Source organism: Equus caballus, chromosome 28, assembly GCF_041296265.1.
Source record: "Equus caballus isolate H_3958 breed thoroughbred chromosome 28, TB-T2T, whole genome shotgun sequence".
Lineage (NCBI taxonomy): Eukaryota > Metazoa > Chordata > Mammalia > Perissodactyla > Equidae > Equus > Equus caballus.
This window is the reverse complement of record NC_091711.1, coordinates 45352660-45376118: the sequence shown is the minus strand read 5'-3', so window position 1 is coordinate 45376118 and position 23459 is coordinate 45352660. Positions and strand designations below refer to the sequence as shown.

The 23459-nt window shown below is 48.6% G+C and overlaps 1 protein-coding gene across 6 annotated transcripts in view; it reads left to right on the top strand.

The window, feature by feature from the left end:
- EFCAB6 (EF-hand calcium binding domain 6) overlaps window positions 1-23459 on the top strand; it is a 232240-nt gene that overhangs the window by 178320 nt on the left and 30461 nt on the right. For all 6 annotated transcript variants that reach the window (XM_023631419.2, XM_070254171.1, XM_005606763.4 and 3 more), the window contains 3 exons: window positions 3112-3267; window positions 9116-9311; window positions 12370-12561. In XM_023631419.2, the coding sequence (XP_023487187.2) occupies window positions 3112-3267; window positions 9116-9311; window positions 12370-12561 (544 nt within the window). The remainder of the gene's footprint in view (window positions 1-3111; window positions 3268-9115; window positions 9312-12369; window positions 12562-23459) is intronic.

Sequence of the window (23459 nt, the reverse complement as noted above, 5' to 3'; positions counted from 1 at the left end):
ACTTCAGCTCTCTGTCCCCACACCTCAAATAGCACCTGAGTGAATGGGTTGTTGCTAAACAATCCCCAAAGGAAATAAGGACTCCAAGGGACACAGGGAAGAAGTGTAATGGCTGAAGAGGGTGTAAGGGGAAAGCGGTTTGAACACCCCCCCCCACCCCCCCCCCCCGCATTCTAAGTTACTGAGTTATAAAGCCTGAAGGCAGAGAATTGAGTTTGTGAAATTTAAAGTAAAAATGTGTGCAGGACTGGTATAAATCAAACATGCCATAAAACTAATGAAAAAGTGGAATTTATCTTTATCAGACAGGGCTGGCCTCATTACCCACTCGTGTCTTCCCTTCTCTTCTCTCCTGCCGCTGTGAGTAATGAGGCTCAGAGAGGATTCTCACATCCTCGGCGCTCGTAGGCTCGTTCTTGCTCTTCCTGTGTTTCTGTTGATTGTGTGAGCAGGGATCTGTAGCTGAAAGAGCCACGTGCATTTCAGATCACCAAGCCCAGTGAACTAATTCACACTCACCCCGTCCTCTTTGCCACGATCGTACTTTCTTACTAAAGAAGACAAGCCCGATTTCATAAAAATGCATGACCGACTTCTGTTTTCTCAAAGATGTCCGATTGTAAAATTGTCAAGCGGCTTTGCCCTTCGGGATGGCCTGCTTTAAATTTTGATGTCGGTAGATCTTCCAGATAGTTCGTAAGATTCCACGTTTCCAGGATTTTTTACCTCTTCATTTCTCCTGAAACTCTGATAAGGTTGACAGATGGGAGTCACATTCATTAAAGTGACCGAAATGTTATATTTGCCTCTTAAATCTAAGGGAATTTATTTTGTTTGGAGGGCAGTAAATACATTTTAAAAATTAAGGAAAATCTGTTTTTAAGCTCATATTTATTTCCCCTGCCTTGCTCTGTTCTGAGTTGAAGATTCAGGATCAGAGCCACCATAGGGAACTGCCACATAGCAGGGCCGTTTTAACATGCAAATTGAGAGGCGACTGAGCGAAACCAGCGGACCATGGGGCCTTTGGCAGTGCTGCCCGCCTAGCGAGGCCGTGCGTGGGAGGGGCTCTGTGGCCATCCCACTGGCCGTGACAGGCCCTCTTCAGGCTTCTGTCTCGTTGTCCAGACCAGGAACCGGACACGGACCCAGAGCAACAGCAGCTCGTCCCTGAGTGTCGGCTGACACCCGTTCTGTTTGGCAGTATGGCGTGATCTATGCTCTAAACCCTCATTTACTCTGTGCACATATTTACTTTGCAAGGGAAATAATTACTGCCTGGAAACCAGTCCAAGAAATGCTGAATGCCTCAATTTTCTAAAAATATGTATCTCAAAAAAATGTTTTGATTTTTTTCTACCTTCATTTGCTTTCATTTTGAAGGATTAAGTGGAATATAATGGTTGTGATGACGAGTAATCATTTGGTAACATGGGACTGAATTCAATGTACACCTGTAAGGGAATCCAAAATGTTGCTGCTGTTGGTATACATTCAGAGAGCGGTGAATGCAGCTCATTTATATCAGATGCTCAAATGCTCCAGTCAGCCAGCTCCAAATTGGAGGCCACCGAGGGAAGGGAGTAGACGACCCACATAGCTTCAAAGTCATTGCCACTCCCCTCTCGCGCCCTGACGATTCCCACTCAACTTCCGCTTTTCTGGATCTCTGAGTTTTCTGTTCCTACGGATTATTTTTTCAGGCGTGCTCAAGGAACTGTCCTCTCCACAAATATATACTTGAGGTGGTAGACAATTACCAGCAAAGATTTCGTGTTTGGAATTTCTAGCATATTCTTTTCCCTGAGTAAGAACCCCACAGCTGAGCTCTGAGTCTGAGCCCGTCAGACAAGAATAGCGTTCAGTGTGGTAGGAAGATCTTTCTTAGAGACCTGAGTGAGCCAAGGTTATGGAATTTATAACCAATCCACCATCAGTCAAGTGTAAGATTGTTCATTCTTAAAGACGTCCATACACTTTTAGTCCCTTAGCAATAATTTTTTTTTTTTAAGTCAGGGAAGAATTTTCCCAGGCCGAAAGACTTGAATTAGCAGAATCAGAGACTTGAATATGTTCTGCAAGAAAATCAGCCGTGGAGCAGGAGCTACAGCTGGATGCTCGCCGTCTCTGTCCCTGGGAGGGAAAGGCCTGGTCGGGCCCGGACTCCACCGCGGGGCTGGCGCTGTCTTGTTCCTCATCTGTAAAATGGGGATGAGGTACCCACCTCCCTTGCAGGGTCGTTGGGCAGAAGAAATGGGAGAGTGTGCACAAAGAAGACGCGCACGTTCAGGTTTGCCAGTTGATGCACACAAATGGTGGCTGCGTTCTTAACAACAAAAGTACCAGATATGAAACAAGGGGTCCCCCCAGCTGACACCGACAGGCCCAGGCCTCTCCGCCCTCCTCGCGCCCCAAGCGCACACACCTGCCTCTTAGGGCCTTGGCGCTGCCTGTCCCTGGGCCCCGGAAGAGCTCTTTGGGGTAACTCCCTGCTGCCTCCTTCACCTCCACTCTCTTCCCAGTGAGGCCTGCCCCACCTCCCTCCTGGGAACTGCCGCTCTTTTGCTGCCATGTGGGCGTTCCCAGTCCTGCTCTCCTGCTCTTTACGGACCCACTAGCCCACTGCACACGGCACTGATATCTTCTGCTCATCATCAGCCTTGCCCCTGCTGGGATGCAGATTCTTCTAGGAAGGCCGGCCGGGTTCACTAGCTGTCTCCTGACGTGTGGTGCATGCCCGGCCCATAATCGATACTCACAGGCTTCATGCAGAGAATGAAGCGTTCTTTCACATGTCTGTAATATCGCTGTATTTTTAAATTCTTGGTTCCACCTTTAAAGTATCAATTCTAGTAAAAAGACCAGGTTGTAATTTCTCTAACATTGTTTTGCTAAGATAATAATAATAAAATGATAACGCTGCAGACTTATGAAATTTTTTCCGGAATACCTTTTAATGTGAATGTTACATCAAGGCTGCAGAACGTCTTCCAAATTAGTTCTTAGATGAACCAGCAAATCATCACAGTAGAATGATCATGAAACTCTTGCTTTAAAGAAATTGCTTGTTTTCCTCATTTTAGCATGTGTCTAAAATGTATTCTCTTTCAGGGAAAAGCTTAAGGACCATTATCAAGATATCAGCAAAGCAGTCACCAAACTGGATAAATCTAAAAACGGCTACGTGTCCCTAAGCAGCATGCAGAAAGTGCTGCAGGAATGCGGCTGTCCTCTTCGGGAAGAGGAGCTGACCGACCTTCTCAGCAGGTTTCCTTGCCTCAGTTAACTGTCTTTCTCCCAGGCCTGAAAGCCGCGTGGACGCATTGCTTTCATTTCTTCTTCTCTGTCCACTCAAACAGCCTTTTGACACTAGAACAACCCCCACGGATCCCTTTTGGCTGGGCTACATTATAGTGGGTTTGGGTCACTCGCAGCAAAAAGAGAAAGCAGTTTGACCAATGCATAACTTTCCTGATATGTCTCAGCAGCATAATCATCCTTTTTTTTAACATTATTTTCATTTTACCCAAGTTATTCATGCCCTTTGGCAGGGGTTAAACTGTTCCACAAGGCTTGTTAGAAACAGGAGCCCCCTTGCCCCCCATCTCTCCTCACTTCCCCCTCCCCGGAGTGAACAAGTTCCGTCGCTTCCAGCTGATAACTTTTGGTCCTTAACTCCGTATTTCTCCGTGGCAGGCTTCTATAGCTGCTTCCTGATTTGTCGCTTTTAGGCAGTGTCTACTGACCTCCTACCAGGAAGATGTGCATTTAAGGCTTTTCGCCCATCACACCACCAGCCACCTCACCCCCTGCCTCCCCCACCCGTGGAAGCACGCACAGCCTGGTCTCCACAGCCTCCCCATATCGCCGCATCTCAATTTGGGGTAGATCAGTATTCAGGATTTATATTATTGTGACTCGCTGGTCACTTTTCCTTTCCTATATAGTGTTTTGTTTTCCCTGGAGTTAATGATTATCTGATTTTCTTCTGTTTACTTAGTTTCTTTGTACTTATTATCAGTAATTCGACCCCCAGCTCACCCCCAATTGTGAAATCTCCTTGCAGTGGGTTCAGACACATCAGCTAATCTGCCAGCTTCATCTCTTGGATGGCCCTTTGCGTGTTCTTCAATTCTCAGAGATTCTCTTGATTTGTTCCATTAGTGAGTTCCTCTCTTGTTCTTTTCTTTATGAAATGCCTGTTGTCACCGAATATTGAACCAACTAGCTGTTTCTTAAATCTTCATAGCCTCCATCTCTTTTTCTTCTTGCTCTGCCTTCTCGGAGATTGCCTCAATTTTAACTCCTGACCCTTCTTTTGAGATCTTTATTTCTGCTATCATACTTATAATATTTTTAATTACCAGAGCTCCTTTTTTTCTTTGGTGAGGAAGATTGGTCCTGAGCTAACATCTGTACCAATCTTCCTCTATTTTGTATGTGGGACACTGCCACAGCGTGGCTTGATCAGCGGTGTGTAGGTCCACGTCTGGGATCCGAACTCGCAAACCCTGGGCCACTGAAGCAGAGCATGTGAACCTAACCATTATGCCATTGGGCTGACCCCCACCAGAGCTCATTTTTTGTTCTTAGAATGTTCCTTTTTTATGGCATCCTGTTCTTGTTTCATAGATGTACTATCTCATTTCTCTGAAGATATTAGCAGTAGATTTTTTTTTAAGTTTTCTTCACCTGAGAATTCTCTCCTCAGTGTTGCTTTTTTCTGCTATGTTCCACGTTAGATGATTTCCTCAAAAATATGCTGGTGTTAGAGTGAGGCACTGAGGAGTGGATTAGAAGTTCTGCACAGATGGGGGCCTGTTGGCTGTGGTTTGAACTCCATGGTCATCTGGCAGGCCGTTCCCTGGGGGCCCCTCAGTGGCAGTATCTTTAAAACTTTTCTTTTGGGCTGGTCAGATTTCCCAGAAAATAGAGTTGCCAGGTAAAATATAGGATGCCCAATTAAATTGGAATTTCAGATAAACAGAATTTTTTTTTAGTATAAGTATATACCATGCCATATTTGAGATATACTTATTCTAAATATTATGTATATATAGTTTATTTGAAATTGTAATTTAACTGAGTAACCATGTGGTGGTTGGTTTGGGTTTTTTTCTACGCCTGGCAGCCCAATCAGAGAGCACTCTCTGGTCTCCTGCTGCCACTATGCTGGAGCTCACTGGGAGCCGGCTGGAAGCTTCAACAGCCTATATGGTGAACTCCCCGAATATAACCCTCCCCAAAGATGTGCAGGTCCCCATGATCTGGGATGTGTGGATGGTGCCTTATATGGAAAAAGAGTCTTTGCAGATGGGATTCAGGGCAGGGTCTTGAGATGGGCTGATCCTGGATTGTTGGGTGGGCCCAACGCGATTGCCAATTTCCTTAGAGGAGGGAGGCAGGGAGAGTTCACCCCAAAGTGATCCCAGAGGCAGAGATTGGGGTGGTGTGACCACAAGCCAAGGGTTGCCACCGTCACCTGAAGCTGAGAGAGGCTGAAACGGGGTTCTCCCCTGGAGCCCAGAGGGAGTGCAGCCCTGCAATGCCTCGACTTGGGCCCAGGGAGGCTGATCTCAGACTTGTGGTGACTAGAACTGTGAGAGAATAAAGGGACGATGTTTGAAGCCACCCACTGCGTGGTATTTTGCTACAGAGCCATAGGAAACTAGTAGAGTTAGGATACAAGCTTTAACTAAATTCCCCTCTTTTCATTAAGAGCTCTCGCTGCCTTGGCCTAGGACAGAGGCCTCCAGTGCAGAGACAGCCGCTCCAGAGAAGCCCCTCCAGAGCTGCTGTTGGGGGGGGGGGGACCAGCACCCGGCCACCTGGAGTTTGGGGAGAGGCCTGGGTTCTGATTCCTTCCCACACAGACTTTTAACCAGTCCTGCTATTTTCATCCCCACCTTCATTCCCGCTTCCAGAGGTGGTTGGCAGCCCAGTCCTGGGGCGTCGGAGGGCATTTGCAGAGTTCGCCAGGTTGCCTTTCTGCGTTCCCTCTGTTGGTTTCTTGGAGCTGATACATCCACTCTCCTTCATCCATGGAATTCCAGCAGCTGTTGTCTTCTTCCACGTTCTCTCCATCCTCAGTGGTTTATGCCCCTGGTCCTCGAACTCCAGCAAGCCTCAGAGTCACTGGGAGGCCTGGTCTCCGCTGATTCAGCGGGCCTGTGGTTGGCCTGGGAACCTGCATTTCTAATGATTCCCAGGTGATGCTGACGCCACTGGACTAGAGCACCCCACTTTAAGAACCACTGTTTTACACCTTTTCAAAACTCCCTCTTCTGTCATTTTAGAAAGGTTTTAAGTGGAAACAGAGCTAGATATGTGTGTTTGAGCCACTTTAACTGCAAATCCTAGCCTCGCTTCATTTTACACTGGAAGGATCTAAGAGTCGATTGTCCCTCCTCCGGTGGCTGTGGCATGCAATTCCCATCCTGCTGTATCCTTGTGCTGTGCTGGCTTCGTGTTCTGTGACCGTGTGCTTGAATCTTACGGCCTTCTGTTTGCAGGGGGGCAATATGAGCACCTCTCCCCTCCCTTTAAAGAAAAGGTCAGCGGTTGCTCTAGAGTTGGGGGTTTCCATTTGTAACTAGCCTAAGCCCACTTTCACATGGCGCACGACTACTTCACGGGCAGTGCGGGTGCCTACGTCAGAGAATTCCCCCATCCTCTCTGCTGTCCCTTACAGCATGGCTGTCGTTCACGTCCCTGTGCATACGCTGTAGTCACCACATGCATTGTTGTTCTTACTTTGAACAAACAGTCATCTATTAGCTCGACTAAGAATGAGAAGAATCAAAGACGTTCTTCCGCCTTCCCTCATTCCTTCTCTGACGCTCTTCCCTTCCTTGTGCAGAGCCGAGTTTCTGGCCTGCGTGGGCTCCCTTCTCTCTGCAGACTGTCTGGTCACACTGTTTGAAGGAGCGGGGACTGGTGATGAATCCCCTCCGTTTTTGTTTGTCTGAGAAAACCTTTATTTCTCCTTCACTTTTGAAGGATAATTTCACTGGGTATAGAATTCTAGGTTGGTGATTTTTTTTCTTTCAACACTTTAAATATGTCAGCCCACCCTTTTTCTCACTTGCGTGTTTTATGATGAGAAGTCTCATGTAATTCTTATCTTTGTTCCTCTGTAAATAAGTGCCCCCCGCCCCGGCTTCTTTCAAGATTTTCTCTTTTCTTTGGCCCCCACTATTCTTCTGGGTTGGATCCCCTGTTTCCTACATCCCACATTTTTTGAAGTAATTTCCTAAGAAAGGGTGCATGGGAAGCAGTTTTTCCGAGTTCGTGTTTGTCTGAAAATTTTCTTATTCTCCCTCAAACAGATTGCTAGCTCGTCTGAATGTAGACTCCTAGGGGGAAAATGAGTTTCCCTTACAATTTGGAAGACGCTGCTCCGTTGTGTTTGAGCTGCGAGAAGTCTGATGCCAGTGTGTGCGTGTTGTGTCAGTGTGATGAAAAGAAGGACCATTTAATCCACAAACACTTGTCTGTTCTTTTCTTCCTTAAACAGTTTCCTCTCACTAAATCTATTTCCAGCTGAAGAAGAATTCATATGCATTCAGTGAATAAATCACAGGAAAATAGCACAAGATAAATAATTAACTAAATGATTATAAGAGAGTCTTGTTAAAACATAGTTAGGCTTGATACTTTTTAAACAACAACAAAAGGACTGTGGAATTTCTGTAGTCCACCTTTCAATGGGGGTGATCAACTTTCTTAGCAATTGAAACCTTAATAAGGATCCATGGCTCAGCCGCTTCTCCCATCTCAAAGACCTCTTGATGATAAACATCTCTGTTATTTGTAATTATATGTAGATTATTCTTTTCTAGGTCCAAAATAGACTTTTCTAAATAATACTGAGGAGATTAGCATATGCATTTGATTTTATTACTAAATTTTAATACCGAGTTGGCAATTTATCCTGCCGATGAAATAGAGCTGATTATCTTTTCCTCCGTGCGCCCGCCGCCTGAGCCAGTGGCGCGGTGCCTGGGGAGACAGCTCCGCAGCTGTGAGTCGGAAAAGCACAGCTCTTGGCTCGTTCCCTTTAGAAGCAGGTCTCTGAGTCCCTGGAAACTTCTCTCCCCGGCTCCCCAACCTTCCGAGCTCTCCTTGTCTCACACATTGTCCGCGCTGCCGAAAGAAGGCTGGGGTGTTCAAGTGTCAGGATCCCCAGGGAATTTGAGTTTCAGAAATGTGAACTCTGAGAGCAATTAAACTTTATTTTGAATTATTTTACACCTTTAATAAATACGCTCTACGTTCTCATGAAACTTGTGGATTTTTCTCTCGCAATATATTGTTTTGGAATTTACTGGTATTTTCTTCTGTGTTGGCGTCGAGGGCAGGAAGGAGCCTCCGTTTCTCCGTGGATGTCCTTATGGAGACATACACTTAGATGGAATGTTTTATTTGAGAAAATACTCAGCTATATAGGTTTTGTAAAAATGTTTTTTGAGTGCTTTCTGCTTGATAACCTAGTTTCAACCGTTCTTGAAGAAGAATTTAACGTCTGTTTTACCCAGTTGCTCTTTTCCTTTTCGCTGTCGTTGACGTATTTCCTTCCTTTTCACATTCCCTGCCGGGCCCCCATTAGCTGAGTTCTCAATGACCGCAGTTCCCACGCCAACCACCCTGCAGTCTTGCCTCCAGACCATTGTGACCCCGCTGTTGGCTTTGTCTCCCTGCAAATACCGCTCTGCAGATGTCTCAGCCCTGCCGGGCGCCTGCATTCACCCCAGTCGTAGGACCAGACTCCCTAGCGCGGCCTCCTCTCCCGTCTTCTGCTCTCCAAGGCTGTGAGCCACACCGTCCAGCCTTCAGGTCTCAGAGCTTCCGGCCAGGACAGTCTGTGGCCCCGCCAGCTGGCAGCGGCCCTGCCCCCTCACCCCCCACAGCCCCTCCTCTGTCCCCTTATATTGCAGGATTTGCGTGTGTCTGTCTACGAGCATGGCTAATTGGCATGCACGTACCTATAGGCCAGGAAAGAGTGCCTTAACATTATTCATATTCCCCATGTTCTGTGCTCAGCAACTGTTTGCTGAATGAATAAGTGATAGGGGGGTTTTTTTGAACTAATGTATTTTCTTTCTTTTGGCACAAGTTGGGGAATCAGCTGGCATGATAATTCCATCAATTACCTTGACTTCTTGAAAGCAGTGGAGAACAGCAAGCCAACAAGGCCGCAGCCAGAAGAGAAAGAAGAGAGCACGCCAATCAATTTCGCGACACTAAATCCAGAGGACATTCTGAAGAGCATCCAGGAGGTGGTTGCCTCCTCCGGTCCGGCTCTGTCAATGGTACGTCAGGCTGCAAAGCGCTTTGATTGTGGAAACTGAAGTTCTGGCACCCATGTCATTCATGAAAGATGACTCTCAGCCCCGCACCCCCCGGGACCCCTTCCACCTCTCTCCACTCTCTTAGGGCCTCGGAGCTCAGATGAGTCCCTCAAGATCACGCTGTTCGTTTTAGCAAATGTGTATCTGTTTTTGCTCTGTAAAAAGCTACCATGGTGGCCCCCAGCACGTGTTCTCTGGGGCAGAAGTGCTGTGTTTAGCAAATGCTGGGTCTGGGGCGAGGACAAGGGGTTCTGCGCAGAGGGCAGAGGACAGAGGCCCTCAGGTGGGGGGCTCGGCACATCCCGTGAGCACTGGGCCCGTGGAGATGCGTGACGCCAGGTGGCCTTGAAGAGGTTGGCCAGGGCTGGGATGTGGCACAAAGACTCCTTTGGAAGGCCACCAGGAGCCAGGGGAAGGCATAAGAAAGGGGGTCTCCCCCGCATATTGACATTTTAGGATTGTCTGTATGACACACTGTGGAGTGTGTCGAGCCCAGGCATGTGTAGGGAAGAGGCCGTGGACCGTGCCAGACCCTTGGACAGCTGTGCTTTGGCCACGTGGTCCCCTAGACTGGCCCACACCTGAGTTCCCTACAGCAGCAGCCAGGAGAGAAAATGCTGTCTGCAGAGCGCGGGGCCTGCAGTGCAGTGAGGTGGCGAATCCAGAGCGTCCTGGGCGGTGCTGGGCGTGCAGAGCCCAGGCAGCCACAGTTGCAGCAGGGCTGTCTTCATGTCTGCGGCGTGCGTACTTACAGGCGCGCTCAGAAACCTGGGACGGGTCCACCAAGTCCCCAGAGGGAAGATGCCCTCAGTGCAGGGAGGCGGCTGGGCTCTGGGGGCCAAGCGTAGGGGTTAGAGGGAGGAGAGGGGAAAGGCAAGTCAGCCTGGCCAGCTCGTGAAAGTTCTGGAATGCAGCGAACCTGGCTTTATCCTGGAGAGCAGAAGTTTTCACATCTAGGAATTCTCCATGAGGATTTAACATTTTGATGTCTTTGTTAGTATGAATATGTCTTGGGTCATCTGGAAAACCACGTGGGTCATCTGGAAAACCGTCTGTACACCTTTCAACACCAGAGCGCCTGCTTGAGGTTGCCTGGCCCCAGTGTTCACCCAGTGAGGACTGCAAACTCGGACGTGCCCAGGGACCAGGAGTAAAATAAATGGGGAAGGGGGCCAGGTGGTGGCCGCGGCAACAGCCCTGTCTAAAGGGCAGCTTCTCTCTGCCCCAGCCGACTGTCGCTGAGCTGAAAATGGGCCCAGCCTTGCTAGATCTTTTCATTTTTCATTAGAAGCTATAAAACCTCCTGACTTCTAAATGTCAGCACATAGTTCAGGTTTTTCAAAAGCACCGTGCAGGCCAGATCATTTGCAGGAGGCTTTGCCCCCTTCTAGCTTTAGGTGGCATCACTTTACATGTATCAGGATGGTTCTCAAACTAAGGTCCATGGAACCTTTGGGAGGAATCATGGCTCTCACCTCTGAGAACACTCCGTAGGCCATGAGGTTGAAGCAACAGATGGGGATTCTCTGGCCAAAAGAGTGGCCGATGAGTTGGAGGGAGAGAAGGCATTCGAGGCAGTGAGGAGAGGAAGAAACGACCATGTCTCGGGACAGCCATCAGAGAGGACACCGGACCTGTCTGTGCACTTGTGCATCTCGTTGCAGACGTGTCTCAGACGCATCTCGTTTCTGAAGTGATGTAACTACACCTTCTATTTATGTAGAGTTTTGTGGGTGCCTCAGCCTTTCCACGTTTGACTCTTCCCCCCGCCCTGCGGCTTCGCAGTCTGGGTTGACACACGGGGAAGCCACACAGACCCAGGGAAGAGCAGGCCCCCAGCTCGCCTCACAGCACCACAGTGTCTCTAACGCCCCGTGACACGAAATGCTCAGACAGGTACCTGGCACGTAGTAGCTCTCAGCAGACTTTGAGGAGAACCAGCTTCTTCGATATAACAAGAGGGCGTTCATGACTCGTGCTGTTCTAAGTTTTACTGTGGCGAATGAGAGAGGGTGAGGGCTGGGTGGGCCACAGAGCCGAGGCTCAGGGTCCACTTCCTGACGGTGTGCAGGAAGCCACCTCGTGTTACCGTAGGCTAGATAGAAAGTCGGAGCTATACAGTATTCTCAGGTTAATCTGGTTACACGTAACGCCACCCGTGGGCTGAGGGGTGTGCTCAGTCACCCGGGTGAGCGCTGGCTGCATGGAATTTGGTTTGGGGTCTGCAAGCACATTGAATTCTTGCTTAAAATAAAAAGATCTTAACCTACCGCTTGATACAGATTTCCTAGTGCAATGAAAATGAATGATTTTGTTTCGACAGATGGAAAAAAATGTGCTTTCTTTTTATAGCGCATTTTTGCACTTTTTCAGTTTGATTACTATACCGCTGGGTTGGCACTGCCTGCCCAGCCCCTCCAGCACGGGCATAGGGCGACAGGGGTCTTCCAGTGTGAGGCCACGTGAGCTCCGGCTGAGGGTCAGGAAAGGACGAGCCTCAGGGTGGGAATGGGAGGGGGTAGACCCTTGACCCCGCCTCCTGGCCACTTCCAACGTGGGACTCCCACCTGAGACCCCCGCCCCACACCCCGAGGCGGCTGGTTGTGCCCGAGCCTGCTGTTACAAATGATTTGTGCTTAAAGAAACTAGAATTTACTGATGGAGAGACCTGGGGCGACGTACCTCACCCCTCAGAGCGTCTCTTCTGCTCCGTAGAGCCAGCCTCCCGGGAGCTCAGTGAGGTGTCCCTCGCAGACCGGGGGCCGGGGTCCTCTTCACTCCTCTTCCTCTTCATATCCAAATAGGAGCGAAGGAAGCGGATTTCCTCCGAACAGCCATGCTCTTAACCGTACGCACACCTCCCCTGTCTCATCTTTCAATCACAGTGCATTTTTCTAGTAATTTGGAATTTATGGGGGACCTGCACACACTCGATTTCATTTGCATTCAGAAAAGCAATACTTAACAATATTTTTGAAATATTCACTTGACAGTAGCATCTGCCTTTTTTTTCTTTTAGGCATTTTCTGCATTGGATAAAGAGGACACTGGATTTGTAAAGGCTTCGGATTTTGGACAAGTCCTTAAGGATTTCTGTTACAAACTAACAGATAGCCAGTATCATTATTTTTTGAGAAAACTAAGGATTCATCTCACCCCCCATGTAAACTGGAAATACTTCCTCCAGAACTTCGGCGATTTTCTTGAAGAGGTAGGAATGTCTGCAGCACATAGCATCTCTCTTTGAAAAAGGGCTAAAATTAGTTTTGGCAAAATGGATAATTGATTAAAACCATGCCAGATAAATTGGCAATCACTTCATGTAATTAGCTCGTTCTAAATGAAAAACTGATATAAATTCTACATAGAGTATTTGGAGGTAAATATGTATCTCTCGTTTCATTGGAATTTACTTTTCTTTTATTTTCTAAGAAGTTTGGGAGCTTGCTCTTGTCTGGTTGTTTTAGAGTTTTCAGGGATTTTAGATCCCCGAAGATGATCTGGTGTCCGGAGAAGTGAGGCTCAGTATGCATCAGGCCCTGAGCTGGAAGTGAGGGAACTGGGACCCACTCAGGAGACATTTGTTGAGGACCCACTATGTGCCAGGCCGTGGGCCGTGTATCGGCCAAGCTGGGGGTAGAGGTAGACATGGAGAGAGTGGCTTTAACAGGTAGGCTCAGCAGGAGGGAGGGTCACCGGGGAAGTCAGCGAGGGCTTCCTGGAGGAGGGTGAGTGGCTGACCATCGAGCTCTTGTTCCTCCCCGGGACTGCGTCTCTGGCTGCACAAGCTGTTTGTTCTCAGGCCATTGCTTGGTCTCTAAATGTAAATGGACCGACATCATTAGCAACAATTACAACCTAGTTTCAACCAACACAGATTTCTTTGCTCACTGTTCTTGCCTGAGTGAGAACACGCAGTGCCGTGCTCGGTCCCTGCCTGCACGGAAGGGGAGGTGGAAACAAAGGTGAAAAATCCAAATCTAGTGCAACAGCGAAATCACAGCAGGCTTGTCCTAGAATGTGCTCAACTGTCGCCTGCAGCCGGAAGCTTCGGTCCTTTCCAATGGCACCTATTGCGTATAACGAACACCTGAGTTCATGAATCCTTGACCACCTGTCTAGGATAGAGTCTTGGAAATGAGATTACTAGAGCAAATAGTGTGAACGTTTTTAAGGGTTGAGGTTCGCTGTAATAATGATAGCAGCAGCAAACACTGTGTGGTGCTCTCCAGACCAGGCCCTGTTTTCAGTCCTTTGTATGCATTAACTCATGGAATCCTTTCCCTGTCACTACGAGGGACGAGGGGCGTGCTGTTAACGTCCCCTGTTATAGATGAGGACACTGGGGCACAGAGGCATTAGGACTACGAGGGACGAGGGACGTGCTGTTAACATCCCCTGTTATAGATGAGGACACTGGGGCACAGAGACATTAGGACATTGGCCCACAGTCACCCCCATGGCGAGTGGTAGCGCTGCCGTGTGGACCCCGGGAAGTCTCGCTCCGACTCCAGGCCCCTAAACGCTGTGCTCTCTCCCTGGGGAGAGTGGTGATTTTTTATCTTTGCCGTTTAGACGGACATTCCTAACCAACAGATACCATTGCATTCCTGTTTTGAAACTTTATGTAAATGGTGTTATATTGAACGTTGTCTTCTGCACTTCTTCTTCTTGCTGACTAACGTGTTTAGGATTTGCCTATGTTACTACATTGGCTTGAGTTCCTTCACTTAAGCTGCTATAAAATCAGTCTGTTAACTGAAGGTATTCTACTGAGTGAACGCACTCCGGTCACTTATCATCCCCCTGCTAATGAGCACGTAGGAGGTCGTTTCTCTGTTACAAGCAAAGCGCCGGCCACTTCTGTGCTTGTCTCCGTGTGCACACACGGGGTTCCTCTGCACGGAACCGCCGGACAGGTGGGTGGGGCGGGGAACCAGCATGTGGTCAGCTTTCCAGATCCTGCCACCGAGGTCGTGTCATTCAGTGTACACCACCGCCAGCCTCACAGGAGAGTCCCTGATGCTCCGCATCCCTGCCAACCCTTGGTTTTCTCGGGCGTTTTAATTCCTGCCAATCTGAAGGTCAGTAAGGTCGGACACTTTGGTACGTTGTCCGCCGCTCGGGTTCCGTGGTCTGCCAGTTACCTGCAAGGATTCCACCCCTTTGTTGGTATGTGAGTCGCAAATGCCTTCCCCTAGTCTGTGACTTGTCTTTTCTCTCTGTTTATGGTGACCCTCACTGTTTTTAATGATTATACTTTTTCTGATTTTAAAAGAAATACATATTAATTGTGGAAGTTTTGTAAAATACAGGAAAGTGTAAAAAGAAAACAGTAACCTCAACCCCATGATAACAGCATGACGAGAACAGCCTCCCCTGCAGGTCAGTGAGCATCTGGCCCTTCCCGTGCGCTCTGTCCTCTGCTGTCGTCCCCAGTGAGGGGTGGCGGCTTTCGCTTCACGGGTGAAACAGACGGGCTCTGGGAAGTTAGTCCCCGCCTGGCCTCCTCAGCCGGGAGTGGACACCAGGCAGGATCCGCTTCAGAGCTGATGTTCTTTCTATGAGGTACACTGCCTTGGAGATCTTTTTTTCTATTTTTAATGCATTTTCTCCTAATTTTTTTTATTGTGGTAAAACACACATAACGTTTGCCATTTTAACGATTTTTGAGTGTACAGTTCTGTTACGCTCGGTACATGCACATTGTTGTGCAACCATCACCCCCATCCGTTCCTAGAACTCTTTTCATCTTGCAAACCGGAAACTCTGTCCCCATTAACACGACTCCCCCGCCCCCTCCCCCAGCCCCTGGCACCCACCCATCTGTTTTCTGTCTCCAGGAATTTTATTACTCTAGGGACCTCATATAAGTGGAATCACACAGTATTTGTCCTTTTGTGGCTGGTTTATTTCACTTATCGTGATGTCCTCAAGATCCGTCCATGTCGTAGCACGTGTCAGAATTTTCTTCCTTTTTAAGGCTGAGTTATATTCCATTGTGTGTATAGACGACAGTTTGCTTATCCCTCATCTGTCAGCGGACACCTGGGTCACTTCCACGTCTTAGCTATTGTGAAAACGCTGCTGTGAGCATGGGTGTATAAATAATGTATCCTTTTACGTAGAGAAGATAAGAGTATATATAATCGTGTATCTTGCTTTCTTCCCCTTAATGTTAAATTGCCCCATGTTCCTTAAAGGTCTTCCAAATATCAGGTAAAATATCTATATAACATTCCTTTAACTCCCTTATTTTTAAGCATTTAGGGTTTTTCAGCTTTTACCATTGTAATTTACTCTGCAGTGAACACTTTGTATGTAAATCTATCTCTGCATTTTGAAATAAAATGGGATCAAAGGACAGGAATACTTTTATTGAACTTGAAAGAAGCCCCATATTTTTTAAAATAATTTTTTCTATTGGTTTAAATGACCACTTTTAGAGTCATAAAGTAATTGAATATTGACAATTTCATATGGTTTAAGCTAATATTTGTAGAAGTCATTTATGTCCATTTTGCATGATTTGGAATATACCGATAATTTTGAAGAAGAGAATTAAAGTCACCCCTCGGGGCAACCTAACGTTTTGGTGTATTTACTTCCAATCCTTTTTTCTATACAGATATCCTTGGGGAGTGGGATCAAGGACAGAGTGTATGTGCTGTGGAATTTGGAGGTTGTCGGGGAGTCTCTCGACTCTTAAAAGCCTCCTTTTGAACAAACATTTTTTATTTGTATCAAAGTAATATATGCCTGCATACAAAGGAAGTAGAGTTGTTGCAAAAGATTTAAAAGTAGAGATCACTTGCTCACTCTTCGCCCCCAGCAAGTACCGTAGTCTGCTGCTGTTGCTTCTCCAGCTTGCATCTTGTCTCTCCGCATTTACCTACCCTTCCGTCTCTTAAGTAACCGCCCCTGGGCATGGTTCCCTGACTTGCTGATATGAGAGATGAGGAGGCAGCTCTCCTGGTCCAGCTTCCCCTCAGGGACTCCCCCTGAGTGGTCTCTCCTATAGCTGCCTTTTCACTCACCATGAGATCGTTGGCATTTTCCAGTTGCTGATTTTTCTCTAAAAGGTAGATTTCGTTTGCTCTGTACTGTCCCATTGTGTGGATTCATTCCCTCTACATCACCCAGCGTTTCCTGGGGGCCCACCGTGGCGCAGGCACTGAGCAGCTGCTGGGGTCAGCAGCGAACCAAACGGACATGGTCCCTGCCTTCCAGAGGCCTGCCTCCTCACGAGGGGGATGGACAAGAATGCGAATACATCTCAAATGTCAGTTTCCAGTACGTGCTGCAGAGAAAAATTGAGCAGGGCAGAAGGAGGGCCTGTGTGAGAAGGTGACATTTGAGCCGAGACCCGGCAGAGGTGAGGGGAGGAGCCGAATTGCCCTCGGGGGCACGGCCAGTGTGGAGACTCTGGGCAGGAGGGTGTCCATCGCCTTGAGGCGAGTGAGGGAGAGCAGGAGCTATGGTCGGGGCGGGATGGGGTGGGCCGCCATGTCGTTTGGGGTCCGTGTGAAGACGTTGTAATGGCTTTGACCCTGAGTAACAAGGAGAGGCAAGGGAAGGCTTGAGGCAGAGGAGCACCGTGACCCGACTTACATTTTAAAGGGGTCACTGTGGCTGCTGGACAAAGAAGAGATTGTGGGGGCCCAGGGCCAGAGCAGGGAGGCCGGCCACGCCCCGGGGAGGGACGCTGCTGACACGAGCTTGCAGAGTAGCTGTGCAACTGGAGAGAAGTGGCTCAATTCTAGATACACTTAGAAAGTGGAACAGACGGGCTTTGCTGACGGCCTATACAGGCCACGTGAGAACAGGCGAATCAGGAAGGCCATGCTCTTTGCTTTAAGTGGGGAAGAGGGTGCAAGGAGAAGGTGTCCTGGGACAGGAATCTGCTTAATTGATTTAGCCAATCCCCTGTGGTTGGACTTTGGGCGGCTCCGGTTTTCTGCCTTCTAATTAGTCTGGCGTGCCAGTCTCGAATACCTACAAATACGCACCCAGACCCTTCTAGCGGGCCGACAGCATCCAATGCTCACGGCGTTCTGTGTCAGAGGTCACGCAGCCTGCGAGGCTCAGCGTGGCCCTGACCGCCCTCACTCACAGGTCACTGTGAGTGTCTCTGCCAATTCTGGAATCACTGGATTGAGGGGCAAATGTTTCTAGAGCTTCAAGTGTTGCCAGTTGTGTCCCCTAACCTTAGTCCTCCCTGATTTCATTCTCAGAGTCGCCTTCCCCTCTGGAAGCACTTTGCTAACATTCTTGCGAGGAGGTTTTGGTATTAATCATAATAGGAGTCATGGTGGGAAATATGTGTAGAGGCAGGAGTGAGCATGGTGGCATGGAGGGGGCTGGAGGAAGCTGGGGACCAGGGACACAGAGAGGGCACTGCCTGGCCGGCTGTGCTGCCTCCTCCCGCTTTCTCTGGTCCCCTGCAGTCAGTGCTGGGAATTAAAGGGTGTCAGCCTCTAAATTGACTGCAGGATGTGGGAGGACCTTGCTGAGGCTCAGCCAGCACTTGAGCAGAGCTGCATTTACCAGGAGGACAGCTTGAGCAAGGGGCTTCCGGGCTGAAAGGATGGCGTGAAGGCGTGAGGTGGGAGGCCTTGCTGTGGGGTGACCGCTGGCAGTCCAGGGTGTGCGGGGGGCTTTCTTGGGCCTGTTTATCTGCCAACTTGGGGGGAGGTGTTGGCAGAGGCAGACCACCGGGGCCCTGTGCCCTTTGCTCCGGAGTTCTGGTCCCTTTCTCTGAGCAAGAGGAGAATCATTGAGACTTCTGATCAGGGACACGGGTTAACTTACTCAAGGGTGGCTGGAGTGGCAAGGAGGCTGTGAGAGAACCGAGACTGTGTTCATCACAACGATTTCTAAAGTTTAGTCCTGGGCTGGTGTTTTTAATAGAAGGAAGAGAAGTAACAAATTATAGGAATGGTTGATGCATCATCCTCAAGTTCATTAAATATGACACCAGTCCTCCTTTCCCTCTGGGGGATGTACTGGCGGCAAGTAATTAAAAGGAGATTACCAAAATGTAATTAAGACAGTCGGTGCCTCTCCCCACAAAGGAGGTTCACCGTGAATAATCCCGAGCAAAACCGAATCCATTCTTGGAGGTGGAAAAGCTGGAACTGCAGCTAACACGTCTGTGGGGCCTTGAGGGGACTCAGAGTCCACCGGGCACGAAGACGACAACTCTACTCCTGCTCACGATCCGTGTCTTATATTGGTACACCACTAACCTGTCCTCAAAAACTCGTCCTGGTCTTAAGTCTTGTATGGCTGTCACACATGACGTGAAAGTCATGTGAGCTCTTTTCAGAGCAGACGCCACGTTGTTTTCAGATCCTGGGGTGTGGTCTGCCGTGGCGTCCTGTCTCCTCCTGGCTTCATCTGCAGTCAAAGAGCATTTCTCAAAGCGCAGGTCCCAGGCCTGCAGCCACGGGCTCAGTCCATGGGCACCACGTCATTCTCGTGTGCGCCACGCATGGTTTGAGAACCAGTCCAGTCGGCCCCGAGGCCTGCGAGCTGATGGAAGACAAAGGTGACGCCATTCTTTTCAGATGGGAGCAAGGAAGTCGCCTCACGCCACTGGAAGCCGTCACTCCTTGATTCAAGATGAGAAACACAAACCTATGTGGCATAAAAGAAGTGAAATGAGGTGTTAAAACTGAAATGCTACCAAGTGGCTTGGTTAAAAAGTGAAAAAAAAAAGGACAAGTACTGGACCACAGCACTAAATACCTTTTTCATAAGATTCTCACAAACTGGGTGAAAACATTATCTGCATTTCTGTCCGTGGCAAATACCTCTTTTTCACTTCTGGGAAAAACATTTTACATTCAAAATGCTATGTTCAAAATATAGAGTAGCACCTTGTTTTTAGAAAACCGTTCCTGTTTAACATTTCTTTTAAGTCTTAAAGTGCAATTTCAGTATCGTCTGTGAATGTAAAAATAACGCTCAGAGCAGAAATAGAATTTTTAAAAGACATAGTAGAAACCCATATAAAATCCTTCTACTTTATTACCATGGAAATAGTGGAATTTTTTAACAAAACGCTTCCTTATTCAATGCAGAGTAATTATTTTGTCACGTTCTAGCTATCGGAGCCAATGAGATGACGCTTTGCTTTGTGTGTATAATATGTGATCTTTAAAATCATTCAGTGAGATGTTAAATAACTTGACGATGGTTTTTTTTCCAAGAGAGAATTTAAGATTGTAGTTTTCAAGTGAAGAAGAGATGGTAAAGCACATTAAAATGTTTGTAATCTTTTATGAACATTGTATTTATATTAGTTGCCAACAGTGTTACTTCGATTTATCTTTCTTTTTATTGTAAATATAACAGTATCCATGTATTTTTAATGAAAGTTATAAAGAATGGGAAAGTTTCCTTTTGAGGAAAGAGCCCTAAGATTATCAGAAATAGATTAAGTAGATTGTTAAGATACATCATTACTGTTAATAACTCTTGCTCCTGGTGGCAAGAAAGGCTAGGTCCTCTTGATATAATTTCAGTGATTTTTGAATGTTTTCTCTAAATTTCACCCACTTTCCACTTGCCAACAAAACGTTCACTACCTGTTGTCCTGGAGACCATTGAGGACGTAACAGGTTGTGAGGGACAGCTCAGGCGGACTTAGACACTTGGGGTGGCTTTAGTGACAGGTTAGGGCAAGGGGCTGCTGGGCTCGCCATGCCTAAGCTAAAGCAAAAGGAGTGTCGCCAGCCCCAGGCTTGAGTATCAGCAGCAGCCCACCAGCAGGCTCCAGGCGTCCGTGGCAGCCCCGTGGGATCTAGGCCGACCTGACGCATCCCATCTCCTCTCTGGGCCTTTGAGTGCGGTGAGCTGGCAGCCCTGCTGGTGGAGGGTGCTGGCACCTGGCACAGGCACGTGTCTGCTTCGTCTGAGGATCAGCGTCTACACTGGTCCTAGCGCTGTCCCAATGTTCACACTGATATGATAGCCTACTTAAATCCAACTGTAGCAATGAGAGCAACAGAATGAAAATGACATCATCCTGGAAGATGAGCAATTAGTGTCCATCCTGCAGAAGTTTCTTGGCCACCGCTTAACATGACGCATTGTCATTCTTTCAAGGTTAAAAACATTCTCCCAAATCCGAGTTGGTTAAGGCTCCTCCACCCACGCATCCTGGGCCACACCTGCCTCTGGAGCCACCTCTGGGGAAGGGGTAGAAGTCCCCCCACCAACCCCAGGTTCCAGAAGTGTGGACAGTCGGTGGGCTGGGCGCCTGCTGCTCTGAGCTGCCAGCTGGGGCTCTGCCGGAAGCAGGACGGGTCGGCCACGAGGGAGCATGGTTGGTTTCTGATGCCTCTTGCAGAAAGGTGAAGGGGCCACACCAGGCTGGCTTGCACCCAACCCCTGTGGCAGGTGGCCACATTGCCCCCTCCTCCACCCGAGAGACCCCCTTTCAATCACAGCTATTTCAGGCCGAGGTGATCATAAATCCAGTGAGGTTTGGAAGAAAACATGTGCAAACTGAATTTCTAGCAAAGTAGAAATTTGTGGAAATTAGTAAAGCAAAATTTGAATGAGTGAATTTTCTCAAACCCAAATGTTCTGTGCTCCCAGAGGGGAGGGACAGGGTCTTATTCACCTCAGTGTGCTCAGCCAGTCTCCAGGGAGACGCTTTGAGGATCCCTGTACCCATCCTCCTATAGTCCATCTTGCATTGTCACCCACTCCAGCATCCTCAAAACGCTTTAGCAAGCATTGCCTCTCGAATCTGGATTGGCATTCTTTCTTGATTCCTAGCCTCAGTGGGATACTATCTGTGTGTTCAAAATAAATGGACTGTGGCACCGCCAGTCCAGGCAGACCCCCCACTCATTTGGTCCCTCCAGAGCCACAGCAGTCTAATTGACAGTCTAATTTAATTACAAGCTTTGGATCAATTAAACACCAGAGTTGAGCTATACCTTTGATTCCACAAGGTCATGACCGTATCAGGAAGCCATGAGTCTACCCAAGAAGTCATTGTCCCAAGTAAGTCTTGCGGAGAAAATCCAAAATCCAGACGGCACCAGTATCTTGGTTATCATCATCACATACCTTTGTGTCTAACTTGTAGGTGAGCTGTTTGCATTCCAGCTTTAGACGCCTCGTTCGACTAGAAGAAACCTAACTTTCCACATTCAGCACACATGAATGAGAGTGTGTGCCAGGCAGCGGGCCAGCCCTGGGGCCCTGGCGGGCAGGAGGACATGGAAGCACTCACACTTCCCCCTGAGGTGACTCGTGCTCCAGCAGAAATGATTGTGACCATTCATGAACAAGCCAGAAAGTTCCATCTCATGGCTTTTACCAAGGCCTGAATCTGAATGGTCCACGCTGACAGATTAAGAGGAAGAAGCAAATCATCTGTCTAGTGACTGTGCCTGGCCAGTCACTGTCATCTTCTTGTCACCCACATTCAGATACCAGCACCAAAATGATGGCTGACACGCCCTGCTCACATGCTATGAGCCAGGCTCCGTTCCAAGCATTTTACATAAATTAACTCAGCTAATCCTCCTAGCAGCCCTTTAGGGTGTGGGTACCATCATTATCCATATTGTATGGATGAGGAAACTGAAGCACAGAGAGGTTAAGCATCCATTCCCGGTCACACAGCTAGAAGGGCTGGAGCTGGGATTAGAATTCCAACCCATGCCAGGCCCATGCTCTCAGCTTCCCCACTGTAAAACAGGATCGGTAGTTGGGTTCAGCGAGTTGATGTGGAAGGAGTTTTGCACGGTACCCAACATAGCAAGCGCCAAGTGTTTGCATTCGTTATCACTTTATTTTACCCTCCTTCAGTGAATGCATGTCTAATGTTTAATGTTTAGTAATGATGTGATTATATGGTGTGGAATTACCTGGGCGGAAGAATTTGTTTTAACAGTTTCATAAATGACTTCAGGCATGAGTTTATTGAATCATTAAAGGGTCAAAGGATGGCTTAAATGTTTTCTTTATTTCCCTGCATTTTATGGCAATTTCGCGCTACCGAAGGATTTGTGAATTGCGTGTTTGCAAAGGTGCCCAGATGGATCCTTTGTGAATGTCGAGAGCTGTATGACAGAAGTGAGCTCGGCGATCCGGAGCAGCTTGGCCAGGGGCAAAGATGGGCACAGTTTCTGATGAGCCGCGCCAGGTCTGGGTATTGGGAGATGGGGCTTCCTGGGCGCAGGGATCCACGAGTGCAGAGACCCAGGGTGGGGAGAGCCGCACACAGGCTTGCCTAGAGCATGGGATGAAGCGAGGGGAGAGGTCGGGGGCGATGGGGTGAGACCGGATGGTGAAGGGCACTGGGAGGCAGACCAAGGAGCAGGGCTGTGAGGTGGGTCTCCTCCCTGCTCACCTCGGTGGGCCTCTCAAAGCGTTGGCTCTTGCAGGGTAGGGTTGGCGTGCCATTCACTGCTCTACCCCAGTGCCTGGGACAGTGCCTGACACGCAGTAGGGAGGCCCCCCGGCCGTGTCGATGAGGTGCCACATTCCTATTTCTGGTGGGCTCTTGCGTGCTCATGCTCATGTGTGGTAGACGGGCAGCTGGAATCGTGACAGAAGGGGCGGAGCAGAGCTCTCAGGTCGGACCATCCTGAGCTCTGTCGTCAGTTTGCAGGGAAGTAGCCTGGGGACCCCAGGGTGGGCGGAGCCCTGACTCTCAGAGGCGAGTCCCACTCACTTTCTAAACAGCGGGGAGAAGCACCGCTGCCTAGAGGGTGACGTGAGCATCAGAGAAGCGTCCGTAACACCCCCGCCCAGCGCCCGGTGAAGGAGATGCAGTGAAGGATGGCCGGCAGTACTGGGTCTCAGTGTCACCAGTACTGGGTCTCAGTAAGCCTTCGTTCAGTTGACTTGAAACTTGACTTGATTGTAGCCTTTCCAAAGGAGGTTCTGGAATCTTCAGATTCACCCTCATTCCTTGCCCAGAAAGAATGCTTGCATGGTAAGAGATCTCGGGTCGAGGCCATGCCACCAGGAAACCTGGAATTGTGCTATAACTCCCTCACCTCTGCAAACAGCATGCTGGGTTACTGATGCCAATTCGTCAACCGCTGAGACCCTGAGACCCCCCAGCAGATGAGAGTC